At 38.6% G+C, this 18,671-nt stretch overlaps 1 protein-coding gene across 4 annotated transcripts in view; it reads left to right on the forward strand.

The window, feature by feature from the left end:
• The window catches only part of ITCH (itchy E3 ubiquitin protein ligase), a 58,910-nt gene that overhangs the window by 31,544 nt on the left and 8,695 nt on the right, over positions 1-18,671 (forward strand). For 2 of the 4 annotated variants that reach the window (XM_030502849.1, XM_030502850.1), the window contains 13 exons: positions 1,171-1,213; positions 3,557-3,726; positions 4,904-5,141; positions 6,380-6,475; positions 7,691-7,865; positions 8,845-8,911; positions 9,761-9,845; positions 11,226-11,354; positions 12,005-12,077; positions 13,031-13,102; positions 14,932-15,020; positions 15,692-15,851; positions 16,972-17,105. In XM_030502849.1, the coding sequence (XP_030358709.1) occupies positions 1,171-1,213; positions 3,557-3,726; positions 4,904-5,141; positions 6,380-6,475; positions 7,691-7,865; positions 8,845-8,911; positions 9,761-9,845; positions 11,226-11,354; positions 12,005-12,077; positions 13,031-13,102; positions 14,932-15,020; positions 15,692-15,851; positions 16,972-17,105 (1,531 nt within the window). Of the gene's footprint in view, positions 1-1,170; positions 1,214-3,556; positions 3,727-4,903; positions 5,142-5,626; positions 6,265-6,379; positions 6,476-7,690; positions 7,866-8,844; positions 8,912-9,760; positions 9,846-11,225; positions 11,355-12,004; positions 12,078-13,030; positions 13,103-14,931; positions 15,021-15,691; positions 15,852-16,971; positions 17,106-18,671 lie in introns of those variants that run through there. The other 2 variants (XM_030502851.1, XM_030502852.1) reach the window with 2 other exon arrangements.

An 18,671-nucleotide genomic window follows, 5' to 3' on the forward strand; every position in this document is an offset into this window, starting at 1 on the left:
GCTGATGTGATGTTGCATGGAAGTAACAGATACTCCTCTTCTGCAATACCTGGTTTTCATCTGTGCTTTCTTCCATTTCCTGAAATTCACCTATTGAGAAAAAGGTGCTAGCAAGTCAAAAATGACACACAGGCAATGGAATTGAGTACTATCACAGTTTTGGCCTTGACAATGAAGACAGACATTGATATACCGAGCTAGAAGTTCAACAGAAGGTTCCCAGATAATCAGGGCACTGGAACACATGGGGAAAGAGTTAAATCTTAAAGTAGTCTTAACACGTTCTTATTGTACAGGCTAAAGGTACTTGCAGGCAAATACATTGCTTAAAATCACTTCCGTGCCCGGCCCGCTCACAGCACATTATCATTGATCTTTATGTGTCTTTGCCTTAGACCTGTGCATAGCTCCTATCAGAATTGATAACTGACGTCTTTGTTAACAACATTTGTTTAGTTCTGTGGAAATACAGTATTTGTGCTGTCTACATGAATGAGCAGTTCTGTGCTACATATTCAAACACTGCAAATGCTGGCACAAAAGGCAAATATTTCCAAGCCGGCTGAATAAGCAGTTGCAAAATGTTCACAAATCTAGGCTGAGCTGCTATAATTCTGTTTGGAGTGCAGCCAGATTTTGTACCTGCTTGAATGATTTTGTGCTAAATACTTTGCAGAGAAAGGGAAGGGTACAGGCTAGGGAGCCTCAGAAAGCAAAGCCCCTGTGGTTGCTTGCTAGCAGCAAGCAGAGGGAAGATTGTAGAGAAGTTGCCCTTCCTGCTCTGCCTGTCATCGTTGGAAAGGAAGAGAATATGAAAAGCCAGCTCCACTTGAAGAATTGTGAACACTTCTTGATACTGCTACAAAAGCATGAGTCAGTTACTGAACTCTGCATGTGTTTGGCAATTTTTGTAAAGTCAAATGATAACCTGTTATTCTTTCCAGAAGGTGAAAATATTACAGTGGCAGTGGTTAAAAAAATGTATACACAGACAGACATATAGAGACATGCAAAATGTGTCCAGTTTTTAAATAAGAACAAATAGACAGCACATAGTGTATCATCTTCATATTTGAAAGAAATGTGAGCATTATAAGCTTGCTTCTTTTCTTGGAAATGATTCAGAATGTTGCTTATACTTCTGTTGTCTTTTTATTTCTGGTATTTAAGGTCCTACACAGAGTGATAGCTCCAAAGCAAGGAATGATACACGGTAAGGCACTTTTCCTCTTGTTTTTTTATACTGCCTTTTAGTGTTTGCAGTTTTGAAAGAGGAACTGTATGTTCTATAAAGAAGAATGAAAAAAATCAGAGTATGTACTGCAACAGTGCTATTAAAATCTGAGCATGTCCTAAACAAAAATACTGTACCATTGTGCATTCATATCTTAAATTGTTCTTCCTATGACCCCCATTTCCTAGCTTCCGTTTGCCTCCATACCTGACTGATCTTTTGGGTTTTTTTCCCCTTTGTGTTCCTCATCCTTCTCCCAGTGATGATCCAAAGTATAAAAATAATAATAAAAAAATCCCACTGGTGAGTAAAAGGCACTGGTTATTTTTGCACCGTTTTGCTTTATAGCATGGAGCTATCAGAATTATATTTAGCTTTGTTAAGAAGATCCCAAAAGCTATCTAGCAGTCGCAATGTTTTAAGGTCGATATCGGATTATGTACCCTGCTGTTTGGTAGGATAAAAGTGTGACCATACTTGATGGTGGATTAACCTGCAGTGAGCACCATGCCACTTCAATTAGTTCCCAGCACTACAAGCGTTTTAAGGATCTCTACAATGCACAACACTCTTGGGTGACATCTGGAGTGTTAAGTTAAATTCAGTGTGTTTTTAATAGGTCATAACTCTTAGTTATGTTGGCTGAAGTGTTCTCATGAAAGCCTATTTTTGTTCTGTTTCCTTTTCATGCTCACTAGAATGTTTCTGTGCTTGGGTATTCAGAATGCCCGCGTACATAATGGTATAATAGTAATAATAGCTGAATTGGGTTTAGTACCAACCAGTGGGGGGGGTTTGGTGTCATTAAAGGTCCATTTTGAGGATCACGTAAATGTACTGTAGTGAAAGGACAAGGGGTAATGAGTTTAAACTAAAACAGGGAAAGTTCAGGTTAGATGCAAGGAAGAAGTTCTTAACTGTGAGGGTGCTGAGGCACTGGAACAGGTTTCCCAGAGAAGTGGTAAATGCTCCATCCCTGGCAGTGTTCAAGGCCAGGTTGGACAGAGCCTTGGGCGACATGGTCTAGTGTGAGGCTTCCCTGCCCATGGCAGGGGTTTGGAACTAGATGGCCTTAAGGTCCTTTCCAACCCAAACCATTCTATGATCTGGAATATGCCTAGCAGTGGCTATTGTTACGTGTAGAATAGTGTTTTGATAAGCATTGATATGCCTTAAGCCAACTGGTCAAATACACTAGAGATAAAAGGTTATACTTTTGATATCAGCGTTCAAACAGCAGCAATATGCTTTCCGGCACTGTGGTTACAGCTCTTCCAAACTTCAGATCACTCATGATTTGTATATGCTTTTATAGTCATTTCCTCTGGGGTTGGTGTGCTATGGTATGAATTACGTGAACCACACCTGGTATATAGAAAAAGTTTGTTTGACAATGATAATGAGGTCAAATATACTTAACGTGCATGATTCTACTTGATCTTCTATGACTTGGGATTTACTTAGGCTTACCTGCTGGGGTTGATTTTGTGTACGGTTAAAGGAATGTAATTTTAGAGGTACTCAGCTGAAACCATAACCCATGGTTTTATTCCTGATGGTCTATGTACTTGACCTGTCAATCCACTAGGACTTTAGTTGATAATCTTTTTATTTTGCTCAACATACTCTGAAAATAAAATGCTTTTAAAGTAAAGGTGTAAATACCTGTAGCTCTGCTTAAGGAGCTACATCAGAATAATACACTGCTAAGGAAAACTGAATGATACAGAATAGGTGAATACTTCTGTTTCATAATTCTTAAGTTTCTTAATTCTTGTAAAATTGAGAAGCTTATATTCATAGCTGTGGGTCAAAACTTTAATGCTTAGTCCTAAATTCTCCAGCCCTTTCCAGAATTCAGCTTAGGGGAAAAATTGTGTATATGAAATTAAGTTTTGTCAAGGAGCATTCTGTGTGCTCTGAGCATCTGCTAGCCCTGTGGAGCAACACACACAGGCTGTTCTCAGGTCATGCTCAGCTTCCCATCTCATTAGAGACAGGTGGAATTCATGGGTGGAAATAGCTGAGCAGCAACATCCAGAGCCTGGGCCTAAAGGCAGGTGTATTGAGTTGGGAAATGAAAGAGGAGGTTTCAGTGACAGATGTTACATACATCTCTTTCACAACCTCTTTGTCAGTTGAGGTTTCATATACCTCAGGAGATAAACTTAGTATGCTTATACAGATGTTTAGGTTTCTATGACTATTATGAATGTAAGAGTCTAACCTAGTCATAACTGTTACATTCTAGTGTCTTTCATAAAATTTAATGTCATCCATACACTATAAGAACAGTTCTCCTTTCTGTCTTTTTGGCAAAAGGACTAACTCAAATGGCCTTGAAAGCTCTGAAGATGCTTCTCCCAGTGAAAACAAGACTGTTAATGGCAGTGATTCTCCATTACTCACAAATGGAAGCTGCAAACCTTCTAGACCTCCCAGGCCTGCCAGACCACCTCCACCCACTCCCCGCAGACCCACTTCTCTAGCTGGTACGTGTGTTAGGGCCAGGCAGTCGTTTCAAAGCTGCACGCTCTTTGGATGAACATAGCAGTTTGATGCTGACTTTTAACTACATTTTTCATGGTAAATTCTTTGGCAGATAACTTCAGAAGGACTATTTTTTAGTTTGCATTCAGTTCGTGTTGTTTAATCAATGTTCCTATTAGAAATTACTTCCCTGTCTGCTAAGTAACGATTGTGGTGATGCTGCCACACATAATGGAGCTGAGACCAAAAGAACACAAGTAAATGCTGTTACTGCTCTAAGATATCCATTGAGTTTGACATGAAATCTACTGAAAGGCTCACAGAATTGTGTCAAGTTGATAATATTGGGGTTTAAAATACTAGTTATTAGTTTCTACAAGTTTAGCTAAATTCTGTGAAATAGCAGCACTTAAAACATTCATTACTCTCTTGCACTCAAATAGATAGATTTTTGTAAAATTTTTTATTTTCTGATAATTTAAAAACTATGAAACTTTAGTCCTGAAAAGTTAGATAATGTTTTTAGGGTAACTCCTTCACCCTCATACATTGCAATCTTTTAGTAGTCTCATTATTAAAGCAGATAAATGCTGAGTCTGGATGGGAAACTGCAATACAGTAATGACTTTAAAAGATGAACCCAGTGTAGGTCAGTAATAAGGCTTGACTTGTATACAACCTTTAATCCCACCCACCAAAAGGCATTCAGAAAAAAATGAAAATGTTTAAAGAATATTTTCCCCTCCCATTCTGGCAATTTCTTTCTATGCGATGCCAGATCTCTTCTTGAAAATTTTATGCTTATGATCACTTAAATTATTATTCAAAATAATAAGTGGAAAATAATGAGCTCATCAATGCAAGAAACTAGTTTTTTGTTTATAGTCATTTAGTGTTTACAGGATGCAGACAGCTTACTTTGGTAAATATGATCTATTCTATCAGAAATATCAAAATCGTGCCCTTGATGGCAGTTGTTGGATTAAAGCATCCTTATGAAGTGAGACAAAATTGCTTTTGAATTAGTGTTTAAGGTGTGCAATGTGGCTGTATGTGTGTGCTTTGAAATACCAGTTCTTGCATGTTTACTTTTGTGATTTACAACTTCTAAAATAGATTGGTGATAAATAGCAGCTAAAGGTGCTTTATCTTCTGTCTTTGATATCTTTGACATCGTAGCAAGTGCAAATGGTCCTTCAACCACATCCACAGAGAGCGATGGGGCCAGTGCAGGATCACTGGCAGGTCCAGCTGCAAATACGTCTTCCGAGCAGAGCCCTGAGGGGGCAACAGCAGCAACAACAGCAGCTCCTGCGACTGCTGCACTCGCCACACCTCCAGTATCAAGACAAATCCAGCCAGTAAATCCTCCACCTCAGGCACTTACTACAGTCAGTCAAGGTCCTCTTCCACCTGGGTATGACTTTAATGATTTTATTCTTATTTTTGTGCTAGTGTTTCTGGTTTACTTTATTTTACTTACAGCAGGTGTAACAAAATATTTATAACATCTGCCTTTTGCCACAGAACAGAACTCCTTCCCCCAATACTAATTTGGAGGTTTTCGTAACTGTTTTGTCTGGTAGGCCTTCAGGTGTGGTTTAGTCAAGAAAAGAATTAATCTTTTGGATATTTTTGATACTTGTCGTATGTTCCCATGTCAGTGAAACACAGAAGTTTTAGTGTGACAGCTTGCTGTCTTCAAGTTAGAATGAAGTCAGGTAGTAAACCATTGGTTAAATATGTAGAGGAAAAGCTACTGTTGCAGTGCATAGTCTGCAATATATCCTGAAGTTTTGGACTTCATACTTCAGCTCCTGGGCGTAGTATGGGCACACTGTGTTTCAGGCTCATGTGGAATTTGCTAGATGGTTGGTCTGTTGCTGCAAAGCTCTCATTTAGATTCTAAGCTTTAAACAAAACAAAGTTTCTGGACTCTTTGAGCGATGGAAAGCAAAAGCTTCCCAATGTGAACGGTGTAATTGGTGAAACAGCTGCCTTAATTTGCAGGCAGTTGAACCAGAAAGCAGGAAAGGTCTGCATTACCTCTGCGCCTCACAGGGCAACTGTGAAATATAAAAACAGTCTTGAAAACACTGATTGTTGCTTTACCATTTGATTTCAACAGAAATAGCAGATGAGCATGCTTTTGTTCCTGTGGTGTTACCTCTGATGCAAATACAGGGCTAAGGCAGCATCCCAAATGCTGCATATGCAGAAAATGTTACCAGTGCCCTTGTGATGAGCTCTGCAGAGTTGCATATTTTGAAGATTTAAATTGAATTAATGTTACTCTGAAAGGGGATTGTGCTCTACAGATGATGATGTTCAACAGTTATTGATATACTTGGTATTGAATACAAATCTTTACTTGGTTGCTTGCTGAAATTTTATATGTAGGCATGAACTTCAGCTTCTATTTCCCCCAAACTGAAGGTGGTCACATGAAACGTTTTTGTATTCTAGTTGACTCAGAATTACTGTTGCTATGACCATTGTACCACAATGTACAGCATTTTGGTGCATCTTGTGAAGCATGTGTGAGTTTCAAGCATTATATTTAGAAATAAGCATTTTATGAAGACAAGCATTTCTCATCTTTATACTGAAGATGAATGGTCTGGAGGAAGATAAGAATACTGTTTTGTTTTTCAGTTGGGAGCAAAGAGTAGACCAACACGGTCGAGTATACTATGTAGATCATGTTGAAAAAAGAACAACGTGGGATCGCCCAGAGCCTCTTCCTCCAAGGTGAGCCAGAGAAGTCACAGGATACGTCTGGATTTTGCAAAAATTGATTGATAGTTTCCTAAAGCTAGAAAGCATGTTTGTAAAGAGAGATGTGAACCTAGTGCAAACAGTTGCTCCAGGTTGTCTCCAAGGAGTGCTGCAAAAAAGCATAGTACACAGTGTGGAGAACACTTAAAAGTCAAAACTGGCAGAATCTGAATTTTCTGTCAAAGATGAAAGAAGTGCATCGTTACTGAGAAATGGAATTAAGTTAAAGACAGTAGACATCCCCAACTGTAAAAGAGAACCAAAACCACAGAAAGTATTTTGGGATCGAGGTAAATATCAGTTTGAGCAAGAATGCCCTTGGGTGCCTCTGTATCCTGAGGCTACTGTTTGCAGTCCTTTGAGCCTCTCCCAGGATTCCCAGCTGCTAATTTACTGTACTCTTATAAGGCTTTGGTGATGATTTGGTAATTATATTTGGTTGTTTGGCTTTTCGAGCTGTTGGCATCAGAACAGCCAGGGATGTTAGTCTCTACATGGAAGCAGTTTTATTCTAATGCCTTTCGTTCATACTCACATGGTTCACACACTATACAGAATTATGAAGTGAAAACATGTGGAATAGTGAAGAGAACTTGATACTAGAGAACAAAAACTGGCAGACAGTCTCGTAAAGGGAACCCGCCTTTCATACTCGATTTATTTTGAACTCTGCGAGGATCGACTAGTGATTCAGATGCTAGTGTTTTCATTCGAGTTTTATCAGTAGTACTGATTTCATCTGAACTGAAAATAGTAATGAAAAACAAACCAAACCAAAACCCAGTGCCCACACCTTCCTTTTCCACCAAGTCAGAGTGTGCAGCCCAAACTGTCAGAGGGTTTGCTGTCTATTAAGAGAAGCCAGCAGACCGCAGTCATATGGGTTGGGCAGGATAAATGCAGTAATGACAGTATAGTATTGACAGTGGTTTGTGTAGCTCTTAAACTATTTCCAAAGATCCTGAAAGTCCAGTAAAGAGAATGAGTCTGTCTTGGGATAGTATGCAACAAAGCAAAAGTGGTTCCCCTCAAACAATTTTAGCTCTTTCATAGTTTTAGTGGAGGGTAAAAGGAAAAGATGTCTGTTGGTGAGCCCGTGCTTTATATCCACTTCCAACATACTGCCTGTTGCCTAAAAGTGCTTCTGAGCCCTTTAAAATTGTCTGTTGCTTGTAATTCTTTTAAAAGCTGGGAGCGGCGAGTTGACAACATGGGGAGAATTTATTATGTTGACCACTTCACAAGAACAACGACGTGGCAGAGACCAACATTAGAGTCTGTCCGCAATTACGAGCAGTGGCAGCTTCAGCGCAGTCAGCTTCAAGGAGCTATGCAGCAGTTTAACCAGAGGTTTATATATGGGGTAAGGAATGTAATGGTGACTAGAAAGGCTGAGAGGGGCATCTTTTCAAATATTCAACCCATTAGTCTCTCTTTCGCATATTGAAAGTGTATCTGGGGTTTGGGCATGCTTGTGGGTGACTCTTCGCCATAAAGTCATCACACTTTATTATGGTTTATTCTTTATGATAATGTAGTATCTTTGTATGCATAGCATAGCAGGAGGTAGTAATTGATAACCTTAGTTCATGTCCTCACAATGACTGCAGGCAGCACATACAGTGTAATGGTTTTTATTTGTCAGCTGAATATAGGTGGTGTTCTTTGATAAAGTTTATGTGCAATATTGATAAAAGACATTGGTTCAAAGCAACCTACAGCTTAGTAATAAACCTGGTTTATTTGTGTTATGTCCTGAATTGGCTTGGCCAAAGACCTGGAAGGTAAGCAAGCTCACAGGACATGTACTTCTGTTTTGGATATAATCACAGTAATAATAATAAGCACAATGAATGTTATGAAAACAGGGAAACTGAAAATAATCTTTCCAGAATCTTAAATCCATTGTTTAATGAATAGCAGACTTGAGGTAACTCCAGCTCATACTACTAGTTTATTAAGAATGGTGTATGTTCTAAATTTGGTGTATGTGTAGAGAATAAAAATGGACCTCGTAAATGGTGGTAGGGAGGAGTGTGCTGAGCGCAGAACTGAAGTGGGTTGCTTTCTGGTTGTCTTAAGTGCTACTATACTAATTTCCCTCTGCGTAGGCAGGAGCACTAAACAGAGAACAATTATTTTCTTGGCACTACAGTTAATGAAGCATGCCAAGGGCTGCAAAATGGGCCTTCTCTGTGGAGAAAAATAAACTGTTGGCATCTTACCTTATTTGTAACATTAACAAAAATGCATTTGCTTCAATAATTCATGATGCCTATGGTAGAACATCTGGAAAGCAAAGGACTAGTCATTAATGCACCATTTGTTTGTGTGACTTGCAGAACCAGGACTTTTCATCCACACAGAACAAAGAGTTTGATCCTCTTGGCCCTCTGCCACATGGATGGGGTAAGACTGACTTGCAAGTGTTTTGTAATGCAATGTAATTAAACAATAAAGCATATTTCTGCCAAATTAGTTTGTCAGCTGTTCTAGGCTCTTAAAATTAAATCTAATCAAATGTGCTGTTAAGACAGAGTCCTGACAAGGATGTGCAGTTTCAAAGTGGATTAGAAACCGTAAAGTATGCTGGTTTACTCCCTTTCTCAAGGGAAATAATATCTGCTTTCACACCATCATCCTTTTTTTACCGCTGTCATTAGGCAGGATTCCTGCTCCGCCCCCCATCCCCTTCCTGCCAAATCAGGCTGCACATCCCCTCTAAATCAGACTGCCAAATTCTCTCTCCAAGCCAGTTCTTGGAGCCTTTTTTTTTTGGTCTGAAAGTGTAACTAATTTCTGGTGTGACTATCAAGAAGATATAAGAATTCAAATTTCATGATACATAAGCAAAGTTCTCAGAGTTGTGTAATTTAAAGCAAGTAATTACTTGGCAGAGTTAGACCTGGGGGTTTGGCTCTGGTTTTCAAACAGAACTATTTCTACACTTGTGCTTTGTGGTACATATATAATATTTCAAAAAAAGTTCTTTAGGCTGCCATTACCTAGAAAAGAACAAAATTGAGTTTCCACATCATGTTGAGTTCCGCTATCAGTGTAACTTGCAGACAAGTGTCTGCTTCCAGACTTCTCTTGTAAAATGAAGCATTTACCTGTGGTGGTCAGATTTTGGCCTGAAGACAGAGGCCGTGGCTGGGTCTGTTGATTGATTTTATTTATCTTATTTGATGTAGTCTCAGCAATACATTAAGCAGGTATTGATTTTTATTCTCCCCTCTGCCTTTTGCATCTTTTCAGAAAAGAGAACTGACAGCAATGGCAGGGTGTATTTTGTCAATCACAACACACGGATCACTCAGTGGGAAGATCCCAGGAGTCAGGGGTAAGACATGAACTGCAGCTTTGTGTAAGTCTGGAATGAAAATGTAACAAAGTAGTGTGCGACTGAGAGCTAGGAAATGCTGCCCACAGCTGAAGCATGGACTGTCCTACACACTGCAGGCAGCCCATTGAAATATTAAAAGGTACTAGCCAAAATGGAACTGTCAAAATATTGCTTAGTAATGGCACAATTACCAGGGAAGTCTTGGTCAACAGCAGTAAGTTCATTCCCCAGAACAGCTCCTACTTACTCTGAAACATGTGTCTAAACATTTGTATGATTGGAGGTGGGATTTCTTTTGTACAGTGATGGATGGGATAGTGCAGAGGATCCTGAATAAGAATTTGGTTGTTTCCTAGACAATCAATAGCTAAGAGGCAGGAAGAAATAAAACTTGAAAAACTGCAGCACACCACCTCACACCTTTTAAAAAGGTGGGGGGAAGACATAAAGAGAACTTGAGGCACTACTAAAAGTGATGGAGTACTGTTTATTTTGGGCTTTAGTCACCCTGAGTCTCTGGAGTAAGCTAGGTTATGAAATAAGGGTGAGGGATGTTCAATCCCAGCTCTTCCTGTTTGAGCTGAAAACTTCCATTTGGTGAAGCAACTTCATCTGTTCTCCATAGAGAAAGAGTAAGAGGGGGGTGGGGGAGAGAAAGCCAAGTACGTGTGAAGGGCTAATAGCTGTAGCCAGAGGTGGCAGCTTTTACATCCCAGTCACCTCTGGGGCTGTGTGCGTGGAGAATACCCTTAATACAACCCAGCAACCATGTGTGCTGGCTTCACAGTTAGAAACCTGGTCCTACAATGTAGTTCTGTAGAGGGAAGTCACTATGAGAGCACTTTGAAGTGATGCTGCTCAAGTCTTCCAAATATATTGAAGTCTGGTTTTGTTTATACCAGAATTGAGTTAAAAGTTGTTGAATAATTCTACAAGATCAGTATTTGCATTTTCTTTTATTTATGTCATTCTGAAACTTTTTTGGATGCTGTGATTACACATGAGGTACCAAAAGCTGCCTAGTGAAATTAAGTCAGTTTTCAAGTAAAAACCTAATAGTTAGAAGACAAAATTATGTTGTTTAATGGAGGAAACATTGATAAACCTTGCTGCCATTTTTCTCTAAAGCTTCCATTTGCCCTTACTCCAGGTAGTCCAGCCAAATGAGCTAATGTTTATTTGAACAGTCATTTTGGTCTAATTGAGAGCTGACATGAAAAATTGAGAGGGGAAAAAAAGGCAGAATAAATGTTGAATGCAGAGTTTCTCAATCCATAGTTTTTCTAGGTCTGCCACAATTTTTACTGTCTCAGGTATTGGTCTGATGACTTAATGTATGAAGTTGATCAGTTACCGTGTGTTTTCTTGTATCCATAGTCAATTAAATGAGAAACCCTTACCAGAGGGCTGGGAAATGCGATTTACTGTGGATGGTATTCCATATTTTGTGGATCACAATAGAAGAACCACTACATATATAGATCCCCGCACTGGCAAGTCTGCTCTGTAAGTGTTTTGACTTTCAAAGGCTTAGTGTCATGTTAAGTTCAGCACACGTTATTTTTAAAAGGTTTCTGTCTCCTTTTTTATGTGTAATAAAACTTGTTAAAAAAGTAAAAAACTTTTAAGTTTTATGTGTAGTAAGACTTGTTAATTTTCTGGGTTTGTTTCATCCACTGATAACTGTCCCTGAAGAAGGCAGTGTCTTGAACACTTGAGAATCCTTCTTGCCAAGTAGTATACAAGATTTGAGGGTCATGGAGGAGCTTCACCAGTACTGTTGATGACCACATCCCTTCCTTCCAGTTACAAGTCTGTCTGTCTTTGCTTTTTAGGAACCAGGATGGAGTTAAAACCAGAATTGAACTCCCAACTGACTGTTATCCCATCCTTATTGTTAGATTCTTCTTTACAGTTAATAATCAGATACTGTTTAAAAGTAGTGTGTGTGTATGCTCCACGATGTACAAAGGAAAACTTTTTTATAGTTTAACAACAAAAAAATCACACCTCAAAATCAAAAAATGTAAATAAGAATCTTACAACTAGTTAGGCAACTAAACCATACCACTGTATAACTAATACAGATGCAGGCATTTACTTACATTACAAAACCACTTTTGAAATTCATTTGTTTGTTCTCCTTCTGGTTCCAGAGACAATGGACCCCAGATAGCTTATGTGCGTGATTTCAAGGCAAAGGTCCATTATTTCAGATTCTGGTGTCAGGTATGGATTCATTTCTTGGGAATATTTGTTAGCATTTTTGGTTTTTACTTACATGCTTTAAATGAACTCCTTTCATACCTTGCAAGTAAAAGTAATCAAACTACTTTAAGGTTAAAGGTGAATTGAATTAGGAAGGAGTAAATACAGGATGTATATAAAGTCATATAAAGTTTAAAGGTAGGTAAGCTAAGGCTTTGAAACCTTTAGAATAAAAAGTAGCTAAACTGATGTTTTCTTTTAAGGTGGGGGGGTTTCAGAATAGCGTGTTCTTTCTGTTGTTAGTAAACGAATACAGTGAGACACAGAACTTTTACAGTTAATACTACTTTCTGCACAAATATATACATCTGGAAGAAAACGCAGGGCATTTGACTCAGAACATGCATGTCTAAACATTGGACAGTATGTGCTGTAACATCAGATTCCAGAGTGTCAGTCTTGATCCTCTAAACTCAATGTATATCAAGGGATTAAGTAACCTGGTGTTGGGGAAAAAGTCTCATGTTCGAATGTTCCAGTTTTCAAGAGTGAATGAATTACCCTTTGAAAAACAGCTGAAAGACTTGCCGAACTTTCCACTTTGAATTTGGTGCAGAGTAACCTTAATTTTCTCTCCTTTTTTTTTTCTTTTTAATTCTTTATTAAGTTAGAATGTTATTGATCTTAGTGTTTTCTGCTGTGCTGTAAGAGTGCAGTATTTGAACCTGTTCTAAGTAGGATCTGGAGACATGTATATCACTGTAGATATCAATAGTGGAAGCGATTTCTTCTTGGAGTAAATTACAACTCAAATATCTTGATTGCTGGGTTTGTTTTATGTGGATTAGTAAAATTCAACTGTACTTCCTGAAGCAATATATACTACAATACAATTAACTGCAAATAACAGTCCAAACACAGTATTAGAAACTTTAGACGATTGTACACTTCACCTCTAAAAAATTTTATTTCAGCAACTGGCAATGCCACAGCACATAAAGATTACAGTGAGCAGAAAAACATTATTCGAGGACTCGTTTCAACAGGTATTGTACTAAAACTTGTTAGTAGTGGGCATGAGGAGTTGAGTTGATTAAATTTATTGTCTCGTGTCACTGTTGATCCTTTGCCATCTTGTTAATGTTATTTTAAGTGAGACTAACTACTAGATTAATAGTTAGGATACATTCATACTTCCATATTAAAAGATCATGCTGAAATGTGAAGTTCCGGCTCCAAAGACTGATTCATCTGACAGAGAAGGTGTTCATCTTTTTTCCTTCAGAATTCTTTAAAACCTGAGTTAATTTTGAGGGGAGTGCCGCAGCAGAGCAGCTCCCCAATCTCAGGAAGTTTTCATGTTGTGTTTACGTTTGTTGACATGTTTTTCCTAACAGTTCTGTTGTATTAGCATGGGCTATGTACCAAAATGTATCAAGTTGATCTTAGACTGGGTGTTACAGAGGTCCTGGGTCTTTAAGTGAGTAATGAAATGGTTAAAAGGAACAAAAAAATATTAATTCTATTTAGGTTCTTAGTAGCAAAATTCTTGTTAATGTCTGTAGACCTAAACCATGGTTAAAATTTGTTCCTATACAATATTTCCAGGTGCTTTTGAATTTTACTTTTACTTTTTGAATGTTCATTGTGGCAATAAATCACTTTCATTGCTGGTTAAATTGAAGCCAAAAGCAGCTCTTTGTCAGTATCATAAGATAGATAGAAACAGGCTTGGAAGTGCATGGAATGATTCCTCTTGGCAGATATTCATCTTGGCCACTTCTTTATTTTCCTGATTTAAAAGTAACTTAAGAAACTTAAAACAAATATGGTTAGGGACAGAGGAAGCTAAAAGTTCCTATCTTCTGAAGTTTTTCTTATTTCCCTATAGGTCTTCAGGTTTCATTTCTTGTAGGAATTATCACAGATGTGTCAAGCCAGGAAATCTGAACAAATAGAACAGTGTGTTTTGAGCCAAATATATTCTTACATAAGGATTGATGTTTTCTTGTTCAAATTACTGTAAATGGGCTTAGCAGAAGCAACAGGTAGTGCAGTTGGCTAGTCTTCTCATTTGGAACAGTGATGCCTTCAAATAAAAAGGGTTAGAAAGGGGCAAAATAAATCCTGTAACTGAAAATCAGCTCCAGCTTTATTTCTACATATGGGCTCGGTGTTTTTACAGTAACTGTAGAGGTAATAAAATTATATTGTACTGGAAAGAATCAAGAGAGATTATGCAATTCTATAAACATCAGCAAACCAAGGTTTCCTTAGGAAAACAGGGTGCCTGATCCATGGTTTAGATGACATCACTGCAGAGACCCAAGTTAGTGTTTTATACTTGTTAGTCATTCATCATTTGCAGATATCTCTGTTAGGATTATAAATTTTTTTTGTGATTATTACTACAGACATCTGGGAGAGATATTAAAATATAAATCTTGACCCAAATTCTGTGCTTTTCGTGGCAAACAAAACTTGAGGTTCTTGGACACAAAAAAGCATCATGTGAAGTTTCTTCATGTAGACCTCTGACAATTGACCAAATCAGCATAATTACAAATTTGGTCATGGTATTAAACCCAGGATTAGTAAAGTTCCTTGGACAGGCTGCTGGCCTAAGTACCCCAGGTCTGTAGTAACAGGATTATTATTTATTTTTTCTTTTAAATATCTTTAATCTGTGGAAATAGGTTTGCACCGGCGCTTCAAATTGCATGAACATTCCGTAAGCATGTACTTCACACGCTCATAGGTCATTTTATGTTCTGAATTATTAAATGCTATATTGCTTGATAGCAAATAGTAGTAAGTCTAGCCAGTGCTTACAGCTGTTCTCTCAAAAAGAATTGATTGTTTTTCTTTCACTAAGATAATGAGCTTCAGCCCTCAGGATCTACGGAGACGCTTATGGGTTATTTTCCCTGGTGAAGAAGGCTTGGATTATGGAGGTGTTGCAAGGTAAACTAACCTGAAATAGCAGGTTATACCTTTTTCTCCATTGTTGCTGTGAAGACTTCCCCAAAGTAGATACTTAAACTGCAGTGCTTTCAAAATATTAGTGAAGTTTATTTCTTATCTTCCTTCAGAATATCTGAGGAAGACAGTTCCTTAAGATGTGTATGCATGTCTTAAAACTGCATGAAATTATTTCCAGTTTGTATTAGGAATTACTTTAATCACCTCAGTGATTAGAGGTGCACAATCTACTGATTGACAGTAAGTCTGTGGCACAGCAGTTTGTGTCAAAGTAGAGGTTCATTGAAAAAGTGAATGGAAACTTACTTTCAAGTCAGAAGTCTCTACAGGAATGTAAATGAGAAGTACGTATATTAATTGGCATTCTCTAAAACACTAAAGTTTAAATCAGCGGTAGGCTTTTAATCTTCTCATTTAGATCAGGTTGCTTTTTGTATCGAAACCACTGACAGTTGTATATCATTGTAACTTTGCATATTAAGTCATAATTTGTGTTAGTGTCAATTTGGTTTCAGTTTGGTCTAATGGACTTCCTGGTAAAGAGGTTGGACTGACTACCTCTGTGCCAACAAGTGCCTGAGGTGACCTGAGTTAGCTAAAGTAATTTCTAATTTAATTTATTTTGAAATGTGTTTTTGTTTGTGTGATTTCAGGGAATGGTTCTTTCTATTGTCACATGAAGTTTTGAACCCAATGTATTGCCTGTTTGAATATGCAGGGAAAGATAACTACTGCTTACAGATAAACCCAGCCTCTTACATTAATCCAGACCATCTGAAATACTTCCGATTTATTGGAAGATTCATTGCCATGGTAAGTTCAAAAGTAGAAAGAGGTTCTCTCCTGTAATTTTTCTATAAACGAATCATAGAATGGTTTGGGTTAAAAAAGACCTTAAGATCATCTAATTCCAAGCCCCCTGTCATGGGCAGGGACACCTCACACTAGACCATGTCGCCCAAGGCTCTATCCAGCCTGGCCTTGAACACTGCCAGGGATGGGGCATTTGCCACTTCTTTGGACAGCCTGTTCCAGTGCCTCACCACCCTCACATTTAAGAACTTCTTCCTTATATTCAACCTGAATCTCCCGTGTTTAAGTTTAAACCCATCACCCCTTGTCCTATTGCTACAGTCTCTGATGAAGAGTCCCCTCTCCAGCATCCTTGTAGGCTCCCTTCAGACACTGGAAGCTGCTCTGAGGTCTCCACGCAGCTTTTCTTCTCCAGGCTGAACAGCCCCAGTTTTCTCAGCCTTTGTTTGTATGGGAGGTGCTCCAGCCCTCCCATATCCCTTCTCCAGGATAATTATGGTCTTCTCTGGACTTGCTCCAACAGCTCCATGTCCTTCTTACGTTGAGGACACCAGAACTGCACACAGTGCTGCAACTGGTGTCTCACGAGAGCGGAGTAGAGGGGCAGGATCACCTCCTTCGACCTGCTGGTCACACTTCTTTTGGTGCAGCCCAGGACATGGTTGGTTTCTGGGCTGCAAGCACACTGCTGGGTCATGTTCAGTTTCTCATGGACCGACACCCCCAAGTCCTTCTCCGCAGGGCTGCTCTGAATCACTTCTCTGGCCAACCTGTAGCTGTGCCTGGGATTGCCCCAACCCAGGTGTAGGACCTTGCGCTTCGCATTGTTGAAGTTCATGAGGTTGGCATTGGCGCATCTCTCAAGCGTGTCAAAGCCCCTCTGGATGGCATCCCTTCCCTCCAGCGTATAATCAGATGGATAATTAATTCATTTTTTAGTTGAAACTGTTACCAGGTGTTTGGCTATAACTGCTGTTGGTGTAAGTTAATTCAGCATTTTAGCAGTCACGATATTCGAGGTTTTAATTCTTTGGCTCTCAGATTTCACTGGTGCAGAGTACAGAATGTTGTCATATTAAGTCATCTTTTGCATTATTTTGTCTGTTTTCATGTTCTTCAGGCTTTGTTCCATGGGAAATTCATTGACACTGGTTTCTCTCTGCCGTTCTATAAACGTATCCTAAACAAGCCAGTAGGACTCAAGGATTTAGAATCTGTTGACCCAGAGTTTTACAACTCTCTCATCTGGGTAAAGTGAGTTTGACTTGATTTTGTTCTTGAAATAGCAATATAATGGGTTTTATTTTCACTTATGCCAGGAAGTAGGTGTTAAATTTATTACCACTGGGAACTATATCAATTGCAGAGCAGTACTGGAATTTTCCTGTAATTTTAAATACACAAATAATAACTTGATAATGCAAACCCCTTTCTGGTTCATTGAATAATCTGCACAGCCTCTTGCATTCCATTTTTGCCAGTTTAAAATAAATCTAGCTAGACATTCTACCAATGTGTCAGTCTTGAGCACTGTTGCAAATAAAATGGCCTGAGCACATTCCACGGAAACTTATCAGATAACTGATGAAATCAGCAAAAATCCACTCAGTGTTTCTCTCTGGTGCCTGCTTTAGTTAGAAAAGATGAAAGTTTAGTGTACAATAATGTGAGGTGAACAACTGTAGTTTTTTATTTACTACCACATAATTCTTCCATGTATGCATTGTCAGTCATCTGTCCCCTCTACATTCAGACTATTTGGAGGCCTTCTTTTCCACTCCTTTGCAGATTTCTCTCCAGAGAGCAGCAAGCATAAAGGATCTGGAATTTTTAGACCATAATTATTTTGGAACTCTCTATTAAAAATAGTTTCATAAATAATTATTAAAACCCCCTAGGTCTAAAGCATTGTCCTTCCATACTGATTTGATAATAGCAGCACTCAAGGGTGTTGTAGTCCATAGTTGATGTGCACCAGCTGCTTCAATAACAAAGGTGATTTTCCTTTCCTAGCAGTTTAAAAAAAAAAAAAAAAAGGACAAAAAGACAAATTCAGTTAAAAATTCTTTGCTTCTGCTAGAGTAAAAATGATTTAGCAGAAAAAAATAGTCTTTTAATGCAACTGGAGAGAGAAAACATTTTACTTAAGAATAATACAAAGCCAGAATAGCTTTAAAGATGCTTTGAGAAATTCCTAAAAGCTGTGGGGATAGATTGGGTTTAGAAATGCAGAAATAAACATAAAAGACAGGATTATTACCTCCCATAAGGGTGAATCATGGAAGCATTCTTTTGAATGAAGCGGGGGGGGAAGCAGCTTTACAAGACGTTTACAAATTGAGATAGGGATTTTGAGTTGGTTTTCCAACAGTAGCATGTTCTGTACTCAATGTATGTTCTGCTAAAAGGTGTAATGAGTTAAAATTCCATTGGGAAAACTCTAAATAGTTGTTATTTGAATAAAGATGCCACAAAACTGATGCATGCCCCTTTGAAAAAAAGCAGTTAAGGGTATGAAAATTCTGGAGAAAATCTTTCAGACCTTGGGTGGGTGCACATTGACCTCAAGGTAGAGAGACCCAAACTTCACGTTTAGTGCTGCTGAGCCTGCTTAGCTGTCATGCTGATGAAGGTGGTCTCCAAGGAAATGACTACACATTTGTAGGGAAAAAAATCATGTCTGTCAGGGCAGACTTAATTTTGTTCCTTGCCAAAAAAGCAAATTTGGGCACTTGCCAGGAAGCTTTCAGTACTTGTGAATGTCTGGTGCTTCTCCCATCAGGTGGCTCTTTGTCTTGTTCCCACGACTTTGAAAATGTC

This window comes from Strigops habroptila, chromosome 13 (genome assembly GCF_004027225.2).
Source record: "Strigops habroptila isolate Jane chromosome 13, bStrHab1.2.pri, whole genome shotgun sequence".
Lineage (NCBI taxonomy): Eukaryota > Metazoa > Chordata > Aves > Psittaciformes > Psittacidae > Strigops > Strigops habroptila.